General features: G+C 41.0%; 1 protein-coding gene across 6 annotated transcripts in view; it reads right to left on the bottom strand.

The window, feature by feature from the left end:
• Positions 1-19978, bottom strand: part of LOC307013648 (uncharacterized protein) — a 344030-nt gene that overhangs the window by 2940 nt on the left and 321112 nt on the right. Inside the window, exons 1-12 of one of the 6 annotated variants that reach the window (XM_079641118.1) lie at positions 17875-18450; positions 3462-3746; positions 3180-3303; positions 2825-2902; positions 2342-2698; positions 2151-2246; positions 1837-2069; positions 1115-1293; positions 944-1026; positions 516-860; positions 317-434; positions 52-139 (exon numbers count right to left, since the gene is read on the bottom strand). In XM_079641118.1, coding sequence (XP_079497244.1) covers positions 969-1026; positions 1115-1293; positions 1837-2069; positions 2151-2246; positions 2342-2698; positions 2825-2902; positions 3180-3303; positions 3462-3536 — 1200 coding nt within the window. In that variant the 5' untranslated portion in view covers positions 3537-3746; positions 17875-18450 and the 3' untranslated portion in view covers positions 52-139; positions 317-434; positions 516-860; positions 944-968. Of the gene's footprint in view, positions 1-51; positions 140-316; positions 435-515; positions 861-943; positions 1027-1114; positions 1294-1836; positions 2070-2150; positions 2247-2341; positions 2702-2824; positions 2903-3179; positions 3304-3461; positions 3747-4072; positions 4964-17874; positions 18451-19978 lie in introns of those variants that run through there. The other 5 variants (XM_079641114.1, XM_079641117.1, XM_079641115.1 and 2 more) reach the window with 5 other exon arrangements.

The raw sequence follows: 19978 nt of genomic DNA, 5'->3' as shown, positions 1-19978 counted from the left end.
TTAGTCTTACAAATCTAATCTTGTCATGCCTATGCTTACATGGCCAATTACCTTGATCTCTTGGCCAACACGACATGAAGGTTTTCCTGCTTCCGTCTGTTCCATCCCATTGCATGGACAGTCAACATGTCATTACGAGCTGTTTTTAAAAGTAAAATTGACAAGCAGATAATATAACTTGGGTATTTGGAAATCAACTCATAAAAACTCTAGTACTGTTGAAACAGACTACATCAAAGACAAAGATAAAGTAAAGTAAGAGATGGATAATAACTTCAATACAGAATTATGTTGGTCTAATGACAAGAGGACATACCTGATTTTGTCATGTACTTAGTTGTGATGGCACAACGTGATAGAAAGCTGTTCACCATCTCCACTTCTTCCCCGGTCGTCGAACCAGCACCCTCCAAATTTCTCCCACTCCACACAATCTAACAAATACACATATATTATATGTCATAGATTAATTACAAAACATTCTTACAATCACAATAATATAAGAGTGGGCCTACCTCACACCTTGTGGAATGGGCCTTGGCATGCATGACCGAGAGAAACGGTTGCATGGTCAGCAAAGGTCGCAGTTCTGGCATTGTCTTTGCCACTTTCTCGAGGTAGGGCCAGTATTTACAAGCAATATCTGTGCAATAAAAATGCACGTTTGTAGCTTGAAACTGCGTTTGAAGGAACAAGGGGTTGGCAAATATTTCTCCTCTGAACATGTTGAGAGCTTTCAGTAGCACTCCATGTCTACATACAGCCACCTCTAGCCCCTCTTCATCAAGCCTGCTGGCTCTTCTTGCTGTCTTTCGAGCAGCTGACCACTGGCTGGTGCCACATGTACCTTTTCCTTGGGTCTACAATTAAAGACATTTTAATGTTACACTCTCAAAACAAGTAAAGGCTAGAAAAATGATAGGAAAAAAAATGTTGTGCTTACACATTTTACATTTGTTCTGACTTTGTCAACAAAGTCTGTGACAGCCGAGTCTTCCATGATGAAAAAAAAGTGGTTCATCGATCCTAAATTCAAAAATAAATATTCAATTCATTATTATCATCATTGATAGGCTACTTCTTAAATTCAATTGACCTACAAAAAAAGATGTACCTCTGTGACTGTCGGAAACGGTACTGTTTCCTATTCCCATCCACTGACACAGCCAACATTTTGGGAGTACAAGCTGGGCATGAGAAGGGTTCCTCACACGTCATTTTCTGGCACTCGTACTGGCAGGCCATATACTCCAGAATGCTCCTTTGGAAAACATCTCCATGGATTTTTCCTGTCTGGAAGTTTGAGAAGCAAAATTGTTACCTTACACATGTCAGAATAATACGAGGAAACAGGAAGACTTTCACAGTGGTTGGAGGCAAGAGGGGGGTTATTAGGAGTATCCCTAACAAACGATATCCTGAAAAATGAAGGTCAGGTTAGGATTGGCAGATGCTGGAAGAGAAGGAGCATTATTTCAGCTTTTGTCATATGCACCATGACTCTACTTTTTCTACAGTACAATACAATACATAATCCCATTTTTTCCCACAGAAGAGCACAATGTTTTTTATCATACAAATTGTGTTCTTCAGTAAAGAACAAAAGTTGGATTATGATATGTTTGATCTTATACAGTATGTCCTACATCTATCACTGCTAGGTTTTTAGCTCTAATGTAACACTAGTTAAACTACTTTCAGTAACATTGTAAGCTTTTCAATTTAGTTATTTTGACATAAACATATTTCCAATCAACATGTTTCATCTACACAAAATAAAATGCATCCTTTCACAATACCCTCTACTTATGCAATACTCAGTGAAAGTCATCTTACCCTCCCATAATGCTGTGTCCTCTGTTCCAGCATCTGTAAAAAGGCCTGTCTGGACAAACCTGGTGCCACAGTCTTCAGGTCCTCAAAAGATTTGAAGACATCCGTGGAATATAACGTGTCTCCGTTCACAGAAGCTGGCCAGTAACCGCTTCTAATGAGGTCTCCCCAATCAGGTGTCCATTCGTAATGGCATGTGTTGCACACCCTCTTGGGGAGATGCAAATCATAACGCCCTAATAACAAATACAGTTTAGTAAAAACAATCGCATTCATTACCTGTATTAGGGTGACAAAAAGAACACTTGAAATCATACCATTAATGCAGACGAAAATGACAGGCCTGCCTATAGACTCTGTAACACCTTCAGGGTTACACGAGTGTGAAGGCCTACCAGTGGGCAGAAGACGATCTGTGAAGAGAGGTTAAAAATATGTCTTAAACTACCATCACATTAGGAAAGTTATAAAATAACCACTTGGGGCTAAATTGTGTTCAGTGAAATACCTTGGTGTCTCAAAGTGAACATGTCATTTGTCTTGACTAGTGACATTGTTGGGGGAATACATTTGAAATATCCTTCATTGAAGGACTCTCTGAAATAAAGGGTGTGTATGCTGTGTTTAGAAATGTCACAGTCATGACACAACCATTCAAGGGGCATGCATTCTCTGCAGCGAAGGACCGCAGGAGCGGAGCAATGTGAGCATCTCCTTTCCGGTACCATAGTTGAAGACAGCAAGCTGTCCAAGTGATGGGACCTTGCCTTTTGCCACTCCAATTGGGCAGCACTTTGGCGCAGGCACCATGAGGAAGAGGTTGATGGTTGATCAACCAAAAGCTCCTGCAATTGCTGAATCTCATCTTCTGGAAACAAACAAAAAAGAAAATGTTCAGCATCACAAAAGCGTACTTATATTGCATCACGTATTCGTTTGATGTTATGTTGACGCATTTCCTAACTTTCAATGATAGTAAATGTCATCCTACCAAAAAGTTGAGGGGGTACTGCAGAGGTTGCTCCAGCTGGTTCCACAGTCACTGGACTGTCAATGGCAACAGTTCTGGCTGAAAAATAATAATAGTAATAATAGATATATTGGTAACAGATAATAATTACAGAGAACAGGAGGCAATCGCAGGCAAATGTTATGCGTTAAAAGAGTTCTAACAGTTCTAACCAACTCTAACTATTTATTACAATGGCCTATTTTTATACGTACGACGGAATAACAGATATTTGTTCAATACCTCTCTAAGCTGAAACATGCTGTACCAATCATGTTGCGAACAACCAAAACAAAAATGATATGTTAATCATGAATACCTGTATACATGCACAAACCTTTAGTACGTCGGCAGGTTGCCCCACTTCTGCTCCTCCTTTTTAGAGGACACCCCTGAGCATCTTTGGCAACCCAGCGGATTCTGCTCCTGTTAGATGCTGCTCTGGCCCTGTCTTCTTCCTCCTTCAATAAAGTAGTCATGCATTTTCACAACAAGCTGCTTTTCATTCCCAGTGTATTCCTATTCACTTACAAGCATTACAAAATTATAAGCACATAATCAATCAACCTAATCAGTACATCAGGCACAAAACCAATACAATTGAAATAAAAAAGTGTACCTTCAGTTGTTTACAAAGTAAATCGGCAAGGAAAATGGCATCTTCTAGCTGTTCCTCTCCTTGTTTAGCAGCCATTTCAGGAACTAGAAATCAAAACACACACAGGTGTGTGTGTTTGCATGCGTATAAATACAAAAGAGAAAGTGGTAAAGAGACAGAGATGAAGATGTTAAAAATGGGGAGAAGACAGGAAGAAATGTAGGGAATATAGCTCTGAGGAGGGAGAAGAGAAGAAATTGAAAAAGGCTCTTAAAAGTGCTGTTTGATCTTGCTTTGGTTTGGTATCTGTTGAAGGAAAAAAATACAGTGAACACTTTAGAATGCATGACAATTTACAATCTCACATATCATCGACAAGCTTTAACATTGGGTGTAATTTACGAGTTAAAGTACTAATCAATCAGGGGCGGACTGGAACAAGGACAGCTCTGAACGTTTTGTCCTAAATAGGACCACAACAATCAGCGTGCAGTAACAGTCTGTAGATGGTTGTCATGACATTTCTTCACAATACTATTAGTTGCCACTGTACGCAAGTATGACAGCCACAATAGGCATTTTTCCAAGCTTTGTATACCAGCGACGTGCAGTCAGGGGAGGCAGAGCCTCACCTTTCATACTCAAATGCCACGGAAAAACAACTAAAGAAAAACTAAATAGTAATAATAATAAAATGTCTCCACTGATCTATGATATAAGTGTGATTTATGTATGATTCCAATCGCTTTTTAAAGTCAAAATCAGCAAATTTGCCGAGCTCCGCTACAACTACGGGTAGCGATGAGAAGTGAGGCAGGGACGAGCTCTGTCTCTCGTAAGCCCACAGTAACTTGCTGGAGCGCGGGCACTAATTTAGCGCGGGCACTTATTTTGTGAGCGCGCTCAAGCCAGTTACTGTGGGGTGAGGTGAGGCACAGATGAGCTCTGCCTCACCTCAGAATGCGTCACCCCACAGAAACTGGCTGGAGCGCGGGCACTAAGCGCATGCCTGTTACCATCTCACTGTATGTCACCAATGTAATGTCTGTAGATCCCTTTATTAAATTTATCCTCGCCATCCATAGTCTCTAAATAACTTATTTAACGTATATATGATATTTAGGCTAGCTGGTCTCATCATACAACGGCAATGAAAAAAGCAGCAGGAGAGGCAGCCATAACCTCTGCCGCACTAAAGGGGGCGCACGTGAGCCCACAGGTTCTTGTTGCTACTGTTATTCTACGTAGAAACGGTAGACACAAACAACAAACTAGACTTTTGAAACTACAGGACGATAAGGAGGACTTTTACAAAAAACTAATAGAGATTGTTGTCCAGAAGGAGAGCATGGACTTAATCTTCAAGTCAAGGTAAGACCACAATTTTAATGAAAATGGGATCTTACAAAGAAAGAACAATCCAATATTTAGATTTTGGGTATCCTTTTGTTGAACGGTCTGTTTAAAATGAATTGAAGCATCAGACTAAAAAAGCTTTTGAAAATAACCGAATATTTTTGATTAAGGTCAAAATATAATATTTGTAAATCTGACTCTGAAAGAGTCAGTGCCTCACCAAACATGAACCTCACCGCACGTCACTGGTATATACAGTGCCAAAAGTATTTAACTCAACATTTTCTTACATTAACTTTGTTTCCAACACAGCATTTACATTGTTAGCAGTTATGTTTTGGTGTACTTCTAAAGGTAATTATCAGTGGCGGCCGGCCCATAGGGGCGCCGCCCCACCTTTTCCCACATACAAAAAAAAATATTTAAAAAATATTAAATAAAAAAAGATATATTTAAAAAAAGATATATTTCAAAAATATATATATTTTATATTTTTTATTTTTAATGAACAAGGTAAATATCATACAATTGGTATCAGTAAAAAGTTATAATCTATAATAAAATCTTGTTTAAAATTGTGTTACGATGTCTAAAGTTACTGATAAGTCACATGTTTCCTGCCTGGCCTTGCCCTTGGCATTAGTTTATCATTACGGGGCGCTGCCCCCGAGCCAAACAGCAGCAACCAGCACGTTGCAAAAGTCTCAATAGTAAACTGTGCCGCAGAAACATAATTTCAGCCAATCAGCGCCGTCAAATATTTTGGTCACGAGAGCGCTCACGTTGGCGCCCACGTTGCTTACGTGCGTTGACGTGAGTTGTTTTTTAGACTCGTGAGGAACTGGGGTAGTATCTATAGTAACGCAGTGTAGGCGGAGCCGTGACGTCATCTTCAATGGGCTCCCCAGAAAAACCACACAGCTGTTAGCTCTTAGCACTCAGAGCTCACAGCTCTTCATATCTGTTCAGAAACTAGACAAAAGTTAAACAAGTAAAAACTAGTGATGGCAAAATGAAGCTTTGAATGAAGCGTCGAACCACTTGGACAATTGTGTCGGAAATAGGTTCATTTCTCGAAGCTTCAGTTACAGCGACCTCTCCTGGCGAAGTGCAAGGCTGCAGTGGGTTTAACGCATCTTTGCCTTGAAAAATATTCGATACACACACACACACACACACTAAGACTGAATATCATGTTCTATTTGCAATTAAAGATTGATAATAGTGTGTATTGGGTTATTGAGAAGAGACTCGAGAGTGCTTGACATTTATTTGGGCGGAGAGGGCCTTTTATCAGTTATTAAAGTATTACAATTAAAAGTTGAACTATTCCGAGCTTTGAACCTGCTGCGCGGAGGATATCGCCGCATCCTAGCCGCCGGCTCTATCCACTGGGCTATCAATTCCTTAGACCATCGAAGTGTTTTTATATTACTGATTGTCTTTTTGTTCACAACTTCTCCACATTTCGAAGTGTTTCACGAGCCAGAACGACCTATTTATCTTCCTGGCGTGCTCTATAATGATCCAATTAAAATACAATGCCAACAACAACTCAACAGCAACAATGCAAACTACGACAACAACCCACACATTGCGCATTATTTAGAGTGGTTATAAAGTGTTGAAGCGCTCAAATGTGAAACTGTTTCAACCTGTCACCTGTCAGAATCGAGACGAGGCAGTGCATTGAATCACCTGATTGGACGGCGAACCAGTGAGTTGATTCATTCAGGAAATGAAGCAGTTGCTGGTTCGGACGTCACATGTCACGTGATTTGAAGCAGTTGCTGCTTCGGACGTCACATGTCACGTGATTTGAAGCAAGCTTCGAAGCACTGCTTCTATGGAATAGGAAGTCCAGGGTTGAAGCTCCGTTCGAAGCTTCAGTGTCAAACTGCCATCACTAGTAAAAACCACATACTGTCTGTGTCATGGCGAATACAGTCGCTGGTTTATTTATGTCTGTATAGGCCGTTGTTGTGTTGGGACGGTCGGAGCATTTACAACGTTAGCCTAGCCAAATCTCCATTAGAAAACACGCATTTTAAAAGGTTTTTCGCCTGCCGTCTGTCTGCAGATTGTCAAAGCCTTAATTCATGGTTTTTACTATCCGGTATCAGTATGTTGTTACTTCGGCATCATTTTGAAACGTGTATTACAATTAAATCACGGTCAAATATGTTCATCTTGTTGTAGTTGTAGCCCCCTTGACAGCGATTCTCTCTAGTTTAGACTGCGGTCAAGCCAGCCTCCACTCGGAAAAACCTAGTCAAGCCAGCCCTCACGTGATATTGCGGTGCGCGAATATCCTATGCATTACGGTAGAGTCAAAAAAGATCCTCCCTCTGTGTTTAGATGACAATAAAACAAAAACTGTCCAGTATCAAAGACTAATTTCACTTCAGGGTGATAGCAGGACATCCCATCTAGTCACTCAGAAAAAATCAGGACATTCTGATGTACAGTTTCAAAATAAAAGACCTTGGAAGTCTCATATATGAGCTATCATCCCTGTTTTTAGATGAGAATAAAACAAAAACTGTCCAGTATCATAGATCCATCTCACTCCAGGGTGATAGCAGGACACCCCATGTAGTCACTCAGAAAAAATCAGCACATTCTGATGTACAGTTTCAAAATAAAAGACCTTTGGGGACAGGGATGATAGCTCATATATGAGACTTCAAAGGTCTTTTATTTTGAAACTGTACATCAGAATGTCCTGATTTGTTCTGAGTGACGACATGGGGTGTCCTGCTATCACCCTGGAGTGAGATGGATCTATGATACTGGACAGTCTTTGTTTTATTCTCATCCAAAAACAGGGATGATAGCTCATATATGAGACTTCAAAGGTATTTATTTTGAAACTGTACATCAGAATGTCCTGATTTTTTCTGAGTGACTAGATGGGATGTCCTGCTATCACCCTGAAGTGAAATGAGTTTTTGTTACTGGACAGTTTTAGTTTTATTCTCATCTAAACACAGAGGGATGATTTGTTTTGACTCTACCGTAATGCATAGGATATTCGCGCACCGCAATATCACGTGAGGGCTGGCTTGACTAGGTTTTCCCGAGTGGAGGCTGGCTTGACCGTAGTTAGTATAGCATACTCAGCCCGACTCAGCCTGGTTGTTCCTGGCCCTAGAACCACGATTTTATGGGGCCATTACATCACCAGAAGTCCCAATTTAAGGGGTCATTTCTCCCTAAACATTTTTTTTTACTCACTATATCAACAGCCCCACCAAAAATATTTTCCACCCTCCGCCACTGGTAATTATTCTAAAGGTTCTTATTATACATCCATGGTCTGTAGTTCGTTTATAGCATAAAGTTAGCATTTTGCTTCTGGCCATTAGATTTATGATTTGTAAAATTATAAAAGTAGGGTAGATATGTGGAGATTATCCAGCTGAACAAAAGGTGCATTTATAAAGCAGGTTTGTTTTCCACAGATATTATTTCGAGCTATTTTCCAAAATCCTATGGAGAAATCCCATTGACTCTGAGACGAGGGAACCAATAGTTGTAAAATGCTAACTCACTTCCGGGTTGTAGGACTCACCACTGCACTATATCCAGGGGTGAAAGTGGTTTGAATTTCTTGCAGGTACTATAATATTTCATATTGTCTGCCACTGCTCGGATGAACTGAGCAGAGTCAATGATGGGAGACCTGCCAACTCTTAAATCCTCTCCCTTGAATTCCATCACTTCCTCTGCCTGACTGGCATCAACTGCATGTTGTCCTGGGTAGCGATTGAAACTTTCTATGTGTTTCACATACGTCGTCATGATGTCATGGGCCTTTGGGAGTGTGGTCTTCCTGTTCTGAAGAATTTCTGACAAGTTCTTAAGTTCAATCAGAATATCTGCCATCAGTGCAAGACTTTTCAGGAAGTTGATGGAGCACAACTTAGAAAGCAGACCTTTGAATTTGGCCCTCTCTCTGCTGTCCCTTGTATCATCCTCTGATGCCTCACGGAAATGTTGTGCCAAGGCTGGATAAGACTGCTAAACTGCAGAGACTGCCCTCCATGAAGAAGCTACCCAGCGAACACTGAACACTTTTCCAATCCTCCTGAGGGCGATGTCCAGGTTGTGAGCAAATTCACTCAGCTGCCGCATCTTTTTGGTGACTGGCTATATAATGAATATAGGCTGTCCATGAATGCTTGGAAGTCATTTGTTCCCCCTGTCACATCCAGTGCCTGGTCAACAACAAGCTCCAGTCTGTGATTAAGGCAGTGCCATAGTATGATGCCTGGGAAGTCATCCTGGAGCAACTTCCCAACACCTGACTTCACTCCCAGCATGACACTGGCCCCATCACTGCAAAATCCAATGACGATTTCTCTCAGCAACTCAACAGTGAAGCCATTTTTAAGCAAGCAACCCATAATCTGTTCCTTGATATGAGCAGCAGACATACTATCCAGCTCAACCAGGTCCAACGGAAAGGCAATGGGCTCCATGTCTCCATCAACACTAGCCTTCAGGAAGACAATTAGTGTTGATTTGTGCCCAACACTGGTTGACTCATCAGCCAATACTGTGATTTTGCTCTTGGTCTCTATTATGTTTTTTAGAAGTTCCTTTTTCATCTGTGATGACACATGCTCAATTATGTCAACACAGACAGTTTTGCTATGCAAAACACGTCCCAAATCAGCAGAATTTGCATGCTGCAGGTCAATCGGAATCTCAAAGTCTGTGAAAGGCTTGTTGTTCTTGGCCACATAATAGGCTGTCATGAATACCTTGGCAGTAGACTCAAACACAGACTCCTGACTACTCGCGTTCATGTTCAGAAGAATATCTTTATTTGCTGTCTGAATAATCTTGACTGCTTCATTATGTGCTGCAGAGTTCTTGTGTTCACAGATTTTTTTGCGCAGTGATGAAAGCTGCACATCCCTTGATTGACCAGCTGGGATTATCTTTCCATCAGCCCACTGAATACCAATATTAACACCACGGGATGCCATGAAACCCAGATCCTTCACATCATGGCATGGGGTACAGCCTAGCCTTCCATTGTGAGCATACATCCATTCATTTTTCTGTTTGAACTGTTCATATTGTTCTTCTTTCCATATAGAAGGGTATGCAGTAGGGCTAGCATCACCTATGGTGGCTTCTGAGGGACCTGCTGCCACTTCTTCTGGCTGAGTCTCCTCTTCCTCCCTCTGGGCCTCAACTGTTATAAATTAGAATAAAAATGTATAACTAAATTCAGCAGACAGTCAAAAATGTACAAGTCTTTGTCTTTCTTTGAATTTTCAGAATATTGGTTACATAAATTAAAATACTAATAAAATAAAATGTATGCCACAATGTGCAGATTAAAATAGAAGATATCAAAGCAAAATATTTAATGTTAAAATAGTATGCTGTGTACATGTTGTGTTCTGAGTAAGATAGCCATTGACTATATAGAGCAAGGGTGCCCAACCTTTTTTGAACCAAGACGGCGGCGATCGTTGCCGGGGGGGGGGTTATTAACTATAGTTATTTGACCACAATATTTGAACACAATTACAGTTTATTTTATTTTCAACTATATTCTTCTTCTTCTTCATATTACTACTACTATTATTATTATTATTATTGTTATTGTATATGTAATATTTTTCACTCCCTTCTCTTTTTCAAGTGAGGGTGCATAACATTCAACTGGGACCCTTATGCACCCCCGTAGAACCGAGCCTGGAGGTGGCCAAACTACGGCCCACGGGCCACATGCGGCCCGTTGATGTGTTTAATGCGGCCCGTCCAATATTGGTATAAATGAGCCAGGGTTCCCGCGCTGATCTTAAAAAGCCTTAAAAATACAACGATCCAATTTTTATTTATGTTATCCCCCACTGTCCACACGCCGCGCGGGCCGCGAAAAGTCCCTTCCTCCCTGGTCGTCGCAGCTGCGCGTGGACGTCGCCCCGCGCGCGGGAGAATGAGATTAAAACAACCCTCAGCCCGACATGAATCAAGACGGAACCAAACAATGCCCCCCGGCCCGGCTGTCACATTGATACATCATTGTGGCCCCTGAGCCAAAAAGTTTGGCCACCCCTGTTGTAGGACATTAACGATAAAACAGAATATTGTTGTTCTACTTTTAGACATCTCGAGATCGACTGGGGATCGACTGGTTGGGCACCCCATATAGAGATATACAGTTTGCTAGTTAGCTAACTTATTATATTCATCATGGCCATTTTCATGTCCATTCTCTGGGCTAAATAAGCATCATCACCTGTGTCATCTGTGGGCGTTGTTTTTCAAATTTTAAGCACATTCTGAGTTTCTTCATCTCTCTCCTTTCTCTTAAACATCTGAAGAATCGTCGTTTGCATTTTTGCTTTAATTACCACGTAGCCTAATTTTCTAGCTGTTATTCAGTCACTCCATTCTTTTCTCCTCCCGCTGTTCTGATCAAGTGGGAAAAAGCTAATATGTGACCCGCTCTATCGAAATCAGTCGGAAGTCGCAACGGCTCATTTCAAAATAAACGTGGATTTGCGTAAAAAAATAGTTTTTCGGGGTTCGGGTGTTTTGTTTGATTTTAAATAAACAAAGTCTTGGCTTTCAGAATATGAAACTTTTTTCGGCAAATTCAGATGATAAATACAATTTAGAAGCTTGTCACGGCATAATTACAAGCGGAGAACGGAGTAACTTGAGGTCACAGCAGGCATAACAGCAGCCGGTGTTTCTCGTTAGTGTTTTCCCCGGGAAACAAACACAATACGCACAAACGCAAAAATACACAAACACACACACGTATACACACACACGTCTACACACACACACACACACACACACACACACACACACACACACACACACACACACACACACACACACACACACACACACACACACACACACACACACACACACACACACACACACACACACACACACACACACACACACACACACACACACACACACACACACACACACACACACACTCGCGAGCTTCCCCCAGACCAGTAATCCAAACCAAAATATCTGCCCTTCGTAGTATAAATTCCACGGGTGGAGCTGTCAATTCTTCCTGGTCCTCCGGACCGCCTGGAAATCTCTTACCGGTACTAAGGACCGGGTAGGACCGGCACACTTTCAACACTGACTATATCTCCAGTCAAGTCAAGCTAATATGTGTTTAGCTAGCTCGTGCTTTAAAAAGATATGTAACTACAACTGATTTACTTGCAATAAACATTAAAATATTGGAGGCATGCGGTGCAGCACATTACCTGCTTGGCGAAGTCAGACAGAGAGGAGGTTGTAGCCGATGTCCGGTGCGCTCATGGTCATCGGATAGTAATCGGTAGCATGGTGTTCACTTACTACGCGACCGCACAATGTAACGTACAGTAATTCCACAACCACATACATGGATTAACATCGATTTAGCTGGGGCAACAAAAATAAATAAATAAATGAATCTACTGGTTTCATCATTTGAACCAAAAGTGGTGCATTTTGCACAATTTTTTATCTATCTTTATTTATTTTCTTATTATGTCCTATTTATATTATGTTGCACTGTTGGAGGAGCTCGGGATCTAGGATTTGAAATGCCACAATTACACTGTAGCTAGCATCTGATAACAAAAACCCTTGACCCTTGAACCTTAGTGGTGTTTATTTTTCACGGAGTTCAGTTGCTAAGCGATCACACAACGTCACGTCCAGTATTTCCACAACAACACAAATGGATTAACATCGTAGCCTTTGTTTCTGCTAAGAGAGGTGTCTACCAGCTAGGGCCACAAGAAAATCGGCGAAATCGAGTGTGACGATTAAAAAATTAATTAAAAACATCTAATTTTGACAATAAAAACCGACCAATAGGCGCGGTAGACCATTTGCTTGGCACTTCCGGGTATTTCTCCATGTTAACAATACTGTGTAACCGTCACGCTTGAAGGGGATTAACATCGATGTAATACATGAATGTAGCCTTTGTTTCTGCTGAAAGAGGTGTCGACCAGCTAGGGCCACAAGAACATCGGCAAAATCGAGTGTGAGGATTAAAAAATAAATTAAAAACATCTAATTTTGACAATAAAAACCGACCAATAGGCGCGGTAGAGCCTTTGCTTGGTATTTCCGGGTATTTCTCCACTGGTTAACATGGGTTAACAACACCGTGTAACTGTCACGTTTTGAAGGGACAAAACCGTGACATATTCACGTCTCCCAGCACGGTAAATCGTCACATGTTCACGTCTTGCCGTGATACCGGGTTGCTCAATCAGTGATCGGGGGCATCACTCCAGCAAAACCAATCACTTTGCCTCTATTCCCACAAGCCTATCATAGTACATTGCTAAACCTTTAAAACTGCTCTCTCCCCTCCTGACAGCTGTCATTTCAGGTGACTCAACGCAGTCCTCCTCCATCCCTTCCACCTTCCTTTCTTCCAAATCCAGTGTACTGTCTATCTCCCGACAGTATGGGTGAAATCAAGATGGACGGAAACAACTCATAGTTTTGATGATTTAATCAAATCCAAATAGGTTGTTAACCTTAGAAGAAAAAGGACAACAACAATACAACAATTAGGATCACACATATCCCATAAACTTAAATCACAGTCAATATAATAATCACACTTACTAGTGGCCTCTCCTGATTCCTCAATCTCAATGACATTCATTTATTTATCCCCTCTATTTATAATATATCAATAAACCCTGCGAATCTCCACCCAGATTTAAAGTCACACTGACATAAACTGAACCCCATTAATTGGACCCTCATACACCCAGCACAAAACCATGAGTTTACAGCACATCCAGGGTCAAGCTTAGACCACTCCTCTTCAGACCGACATCCATCAGTCCCTTCATGCCTCCACCACCACCAGTGTCTAGACCCCAGGGGGGTTTCATTGGTTCGGTTTTCCCCCTCCCCAATGATATTCCAGCAAAATGGGGTCTAATCGCCAAACACGCATCTGTGTATTCCCGGTAATAAATATATGTCATTACATAAAAAAAACTGTCTCTCCTGATTGAACTGAAGAGGTCTTTGTCTCCTGTGGGAGAAAAAGACCTCTGGACGGAACACAGGGATTTTGGAGACCATTTACATGCAGAAGAACCTATATACCACGACACACTACTGAAAAGGGAAAACTCCAAAAAATATAACCCTAACCCTTTAGCGAGAATCGATCATTGCTGGTTTCAGTCAGCACATGTTTATAGAAGATCACCAGACGTATACTTTAAAGAAATATTCTGCTCTTTAAAGCTGAAAATGTAATGTGTTGTGTGTCTGGTGGAGGAGAGATCCCACACTTTTTGTTTTTTTGCACACACCCTCCTTAGCTCATTGACTATTTAAGACTTTCATGATTTGTTCAAAAGATCCAAGGCTCCGACTCGAAAATGACCCGCTGGTGGTAGAGGGCAGCATCTACCGTGACACAGAGCTCAGCTGTAGGGGGTCTCCACCCTTTTCAAAAGGTAACAACAATATTCAAAAGATAAGGTTCCTAATGCTTAATTCATGCAAAAATAAATTAAAGTTGCTGTTTGTCCACCCTACTGGTCAACACCTGAGTGGTAGGACACACAACACAGTCACACATTCTTCCTTATTGTGTCAATCATTACAATGTAGCTGGGGGTGATTGCCTTCTTTGTGTATTTGGGTAGGTCTCAGCCTCTCCTTTATCACGGTGATGTGTTCACACATAGGTACATTCACATGAGACGTTTATCCTCAGCTTAAATGCCACATCTCATTAACAGGTTAATTAAGAAGGCTGCTGAGGAGTGGCTGGGTCTGAACATGGAGGCACCGTCTCCCTGGCTGCAGCTGCCCATCAATCAACAGATTTAATGAAGCCTTTAACGGAGATGCAGCTCTTCAAGAAAAACACTAATGTCTGATATACTCTGTAGTCCACATTTGTCTCTGATGAAGCCTCACTCTACAGCATAGCAACCTTTTTTAAAATCATATCTCATATTCTTCCAAATTAGTTGTTAGAGTAGAGAGCTTCCTGCAGCTCTATGGTGCAGTCCAAAGGAAACACTCAACATTTGGGATTTATGAGAAGATCAAGAATAAAAAATGCAATTACATTTTTATGTGTACTTCCTCTAAAACGGTGTGCATTTATTCTGCCATATTTATTGAAAACATATCTAAAGTACAATTATTTAACATTTGTCTTTGATAACTGAATGAATTGGTTGTCATTGTAACATACGTTTATATCCCTAGAAGTTTAAAATTAGAAAACAGAAAACAAGTTGAAGTGTATTGAATGTCAGTGTAATGTAGCATAAACTTCAACACTAAAGGCAATGCTGCAACATTAGATATAAGGAGGAAGTGCAAGGCAGTCGGTATAACTAGTTGCCTTTTCATGTCCGATAAGATTCATACTGGGGAAAATTGTGACCCTCGTGATATAACCCTCCTTTAAAAAACGTGACACATAAATAAAACCACAATATTGTATCAAATATCGTTAAAGCTGACGTCAATAAAACACATTTAATTATGCATTCACACCAAAAGTAAAGCAACTTTTTCCCCTTGCGATTACCTAGTTACAAAGATTACAAAGTCAAAGCAAAAACACGGATAGATGCAAATTTGGCATCACTCGCTTCATTAAAAACCATAAACAAATGTAAATGTTTTCACTTGAGGGAAACATGTATAGGAAGCTGTCTCGCTAAAGCCATTCGACAGTGAGAATCTCCACCTGTCCTCACTGACTTACTTACATTGTCGAACATAAAGCTTTGGCTCTGTGATGTGACACCTAGAGCCCTACAGTTCCATATGTGCACAGTAACTAGACCAAAATCATTGCTTATGACTGTATGTGAAAATGTGGACAGAGGAGCTAGCCTAGCCTGATCGATATGATCTCCATTCAGAAAGCAAACGTGTAAAGATTCTTCCAGACACACTTTCCAAAGCCCTGATTCAGGGGCAATATGGCCCCTGTAGGTTTTATCCTACGGGTGTCTGTATTTGGTTATTTCTTGTATTTTGCACGTATATTGCAATTACTACTACTACTACTTTAGTAAACAAGATCGATTCAGCTGACTTGTGAGTTGCAAGAGACAGAGCTCTCACTGAGCTGTGTGTGTTTCAGGATGATGTTATGATCCCGTATCAACCCAACGGTTTGGCTTATGTTGGCGTCCAGACGTACCTATGATTCCAGCCATGGCTAATGAAACATTGTTGGCTTCTACATGGAGATAAGCCCTGCGTCCTCGTGGCGACGTCTATGAATGACTTGATTTGAGTAAACTCAAATTATCCTTTTTTGAACGCACATTAAGTCTTTATAGCTCCTGGTGTTGGCTAAAAACATGAAAGTATTTATACATCTTTTATTTTGAATGGCTTATATATTCCCTGAGAATAATCCAAGACGAGCATTGCCAAATTGAATGGGAGGGAAAGGGGATGTTTGTGGAAGAAGGGATTTGGCTAGAGTCGTATGTGCTGGAACAGTACACATCCTGAGGTGTGATGTGCTGTGTTAAATTAGGTAAAATTAAAAAGGTCTAGCCAAGCGGATCATGTAATACAAACAATGGCAGCACCTTGGACTCTGTCAGTAAAAGGAGACGAAACACAGCTTGATCCTCACACAACTGTAGGGGAGGAAAAGTGTCTGGGATCAGAAAAAAAGGGGATCACATCAAGCAGAATATGCTGCTGAATCTGATCACAAACCATTTGTTCCCTGAGCTATTTAGGTGGAAATTTAGAAAAAATTGAAGCGGTTAGACTGTGTGTCTTGGCCTGTGTGTCACTGGAGATTATTGGCCCGGTAAACACAGGGCTGAGCTGTTCAGTGGGGCCGTGAAAAGAGAAAGTCACAGGCGTTTACTTGCCTCTGATCCCCACCACAGGAGCTTTACAGACATAATCCCAAATTCCACTAAGGGAGAACCACACAGACTTTACAAACCATGACCTGATTACACAGATTGAGACCAACGGAGGGCTAATAGAGCGTGACCAGATTACGGCCCATGAGATCCACCTGTGGGGAGAGTCCCTGTGGCAGAGACCCTCTATAGAAGAGGGGCCATATTGCCTATTCTTCTATGGAAGATACAACTACCCGGTGTTCTTGATGTACCCATTTCGTTAAGGTAGATCTGGGGGCATGAGGAGTATCCCAGCATGCAACCAGCTTCCATGGTGGAACATCTGAGACATTATTTTACTATATAAAGCTTTGATATTTAACTCTAGCAATACATTTAATAAAATAAATAAATGTTACCTGATGAAGACCAGTGATGTTAAGTAACTAATCACTTTTACTCAAATACTGTACAGGCCCAGTGAAGTGCATGTTTTTGCACCAAAATGAAATGGCAGTTTCATTCCTTACATATCATTGTGCCTGTTCATGGCTAAAATAATTTTTAATAATTCATAATTAATGAATTAATGAATTATTAATTTTGCCGTCTGAGCCTAACGGAAGTTGCAGACGATAGTGGCTGTGACGTCACAAGATGTACCCAGTTGCGATTGTAAACATGGCGGAGACTCTGGAAAGTGATACTAGTGTGAGAGAAATGATTGATTTGGACAGCTTTTCGGACAGGATAGATGAGGAAAGTGATCAATTTGGTGCACTTTGAGGGCAACATTAAGAGATTTATGGATACAGCTCTCAACACTCATATGAAACATATATTTCAATAATCAAAAAACATTGGAATGATTTCTTAACCTATTTTATACAACTAATATTACATAGATGGAAATATTTGTTTACATAGATGACCAAACCCACTGAGATAACTTAGGCTACAGTTTACCTCCCTGAGCTGACGTTATCTCTCTCAGTCCCACAGGAGAGCACTCTCCCTCTCCTTATTGTTGAAACAGCTAATCTCCGTTAGCTCCGAGCTAGCACCAGATGCTAACAACAACCCTGTAACTCTGTCAGTCTCTCTTTCTCTCTCTCTCGAATCGACAACTGGCCTTTATTTATCATGATCAATCAAATAATCTACGAAACAATGACCCCAGCCAGGCTCACCTTCATCTTTTGGGAACAGAAACATCGCCACTTCGGCAGACTTGACATTACTACAGCCAGCGGCAATGCATCGTTTCCCCTGTGTTTTTCATCCCTCTTTCTTCACTGTCGCCTCCATTGTCAGGTTTTCTCGATTGGAAATCACTTCCAGTCGACTCCGACACACTTTCCAGGAAAATACTAGCTCAAAAACGTTGAGAAATTCGACTTTGAAAAAGAGAAAAAACGAACGGTGGTGAATGTAAACAGTGCAGCGGCGTCCATCTCGTGACGTCACGCAGTAGATCGCAAGCCACGCCCACGAAGGCGAAGGTCGACTGCAGATTTCCCCGGAAAATTCAAAACTCGTCAAATTTGTTGCTATTCCAACATTTTTTGATATGGGTTCCAATGGACAATTTTGGTCATTACTATACGTATTAGCATAACAGATCATGCACAGGTGCACACTTCACTGGGCCTTTAAGAACAATTTGGAGGTACTTGAGTATTTCCTTTTTTGCTACTTCTACACTACTACTATTCAGAGGTAAATCGTGTACTTTTACTCCACTACATGTATTTAATACCTTTAGTTACTTTACAGATTTGGATTAATGATGTGAAACTCCTGTCACCTTTGATGAATACAGGTTGGCCTGCATTGTCATCCTCAGTGAGCTCAGATATATTTGGCAATAGCAAATAAAGGGTCAAGTACATTATTGTTGCCTCTATATTTTTTCTCCTTATAGCCTACTGTATGTATGGATCCTGCCAAAATCAATGTTAAAGCTCACCTATTATGCTAAACCAGTGGCGAACTGTCAGGGCCTTCAAGGTATTCAGAGAATACCCTGGAACACTCAGATAAAACAAACAAAAAAACCGATTTAATTATATAAATAAAATGTATATAAAATGAATAAATGAGAATTGTATCTGTATTGTTGATCAGATATTTCTCTGGGTCTCTGGAATATCCTTCAACCAAGGTATTCTATATCCTTGATAGAATACCCTGGCCGTTGCACTGAATGAGAGCGTACGTTTGTATTGACAGTTTGATCAGTTTGATCAAATATTGATTTGTAGCCAATGGGCGTATTCTTTCAGAGTTTCCCTCGGTTCCAGGGTACTCTAGAAGGCCTAGTTCACTGGCTCGAGACAGAGGATCTAGATCACATGTGTCAAACTCAAGGCCCGGGGGCCAAATCAGGCCCTTGGTGGATTTAATTTCGGCCCGCAGGGTAATTTCTAATTACTATTAGATCTGGCCCGCCGGTATATTGCACGCACACCTTCACTCAATCCTGAGAGTTTCCTCAGCTCAGAACCTGAGCCCAAACATTGATGAACTTGCACCCAAGATGAGATGCCAAGTATCTGCTTGAACTAGCATCACAGAGCAGCACACTGAGTTCCAATGTTTCCTTCTGCACTTTTTCTCTCACGACAACAGGGCATGTTTGGTTTTTTCTTTGAGGGAAATAGTTTTCTTGAAGCTGAAGCCTGTGGAAAAATGTAATCATAAGAAATGACTCTGGAAAAGCTGCAGATAGAGCCATAAGAAATGAATGCAACTGATTATTTAATGTTGTTTTTATGTGTGTGTCTACAGAAGGTCCAGTTGTGATAGACACGGTTTGCCAATGTGCTAAACATATGCAGTATAGGGCCATATCTATACAAAACATATCTCTGATGAAGTGTTTTGCTCAAAATACCAAACAGATCACCCATTGCAGCCATGCCTCATATCCCTCTATTTCAGCCCTGTAACGAAAGGGCTGATTCTTGGTCAGTAGCTACGCCCCATTTGGAGCCACATGCAGCAGAGCTGCACAGAGAGAGAGTCAGATACTCAGCTAAATGCTCCCGTGATTAAATGCCATCATGTTCCAAACCACATCAAGGATTATTTCTGAAACAGTATGGAGCTCAAATACTTTTTCTCTTGCGGGTTTACCACAAGATGAGTTCCTTTATTTATTTCCTGCTTTTTTACACATACTCTCAGTGTTAGCTCTGAGTGTTAGCGATGCTTGCTAATGTAAACAAAGACCATATTACTTCCAAAACGTTGTCCATTGTTTCTGCTACACGAACATTTCTGATTGGGCCG

Source organism: Notothenia rossii, assembly GCF_949606895.1.
Source record: "Notothenia rossii genome assembly, chromosome: 7".
Classification (NCBI taxonomy): Eukaryota; Metazoa; Chordata; class Actinopteri; order Perciformes; family Nototheniidae; genus Notothenia; species Notothenia rossii.
Note: the sequence above shows the minus strand (reverse complement) of the source record. Positions and strands in the feature narration are given on the sequence as shown.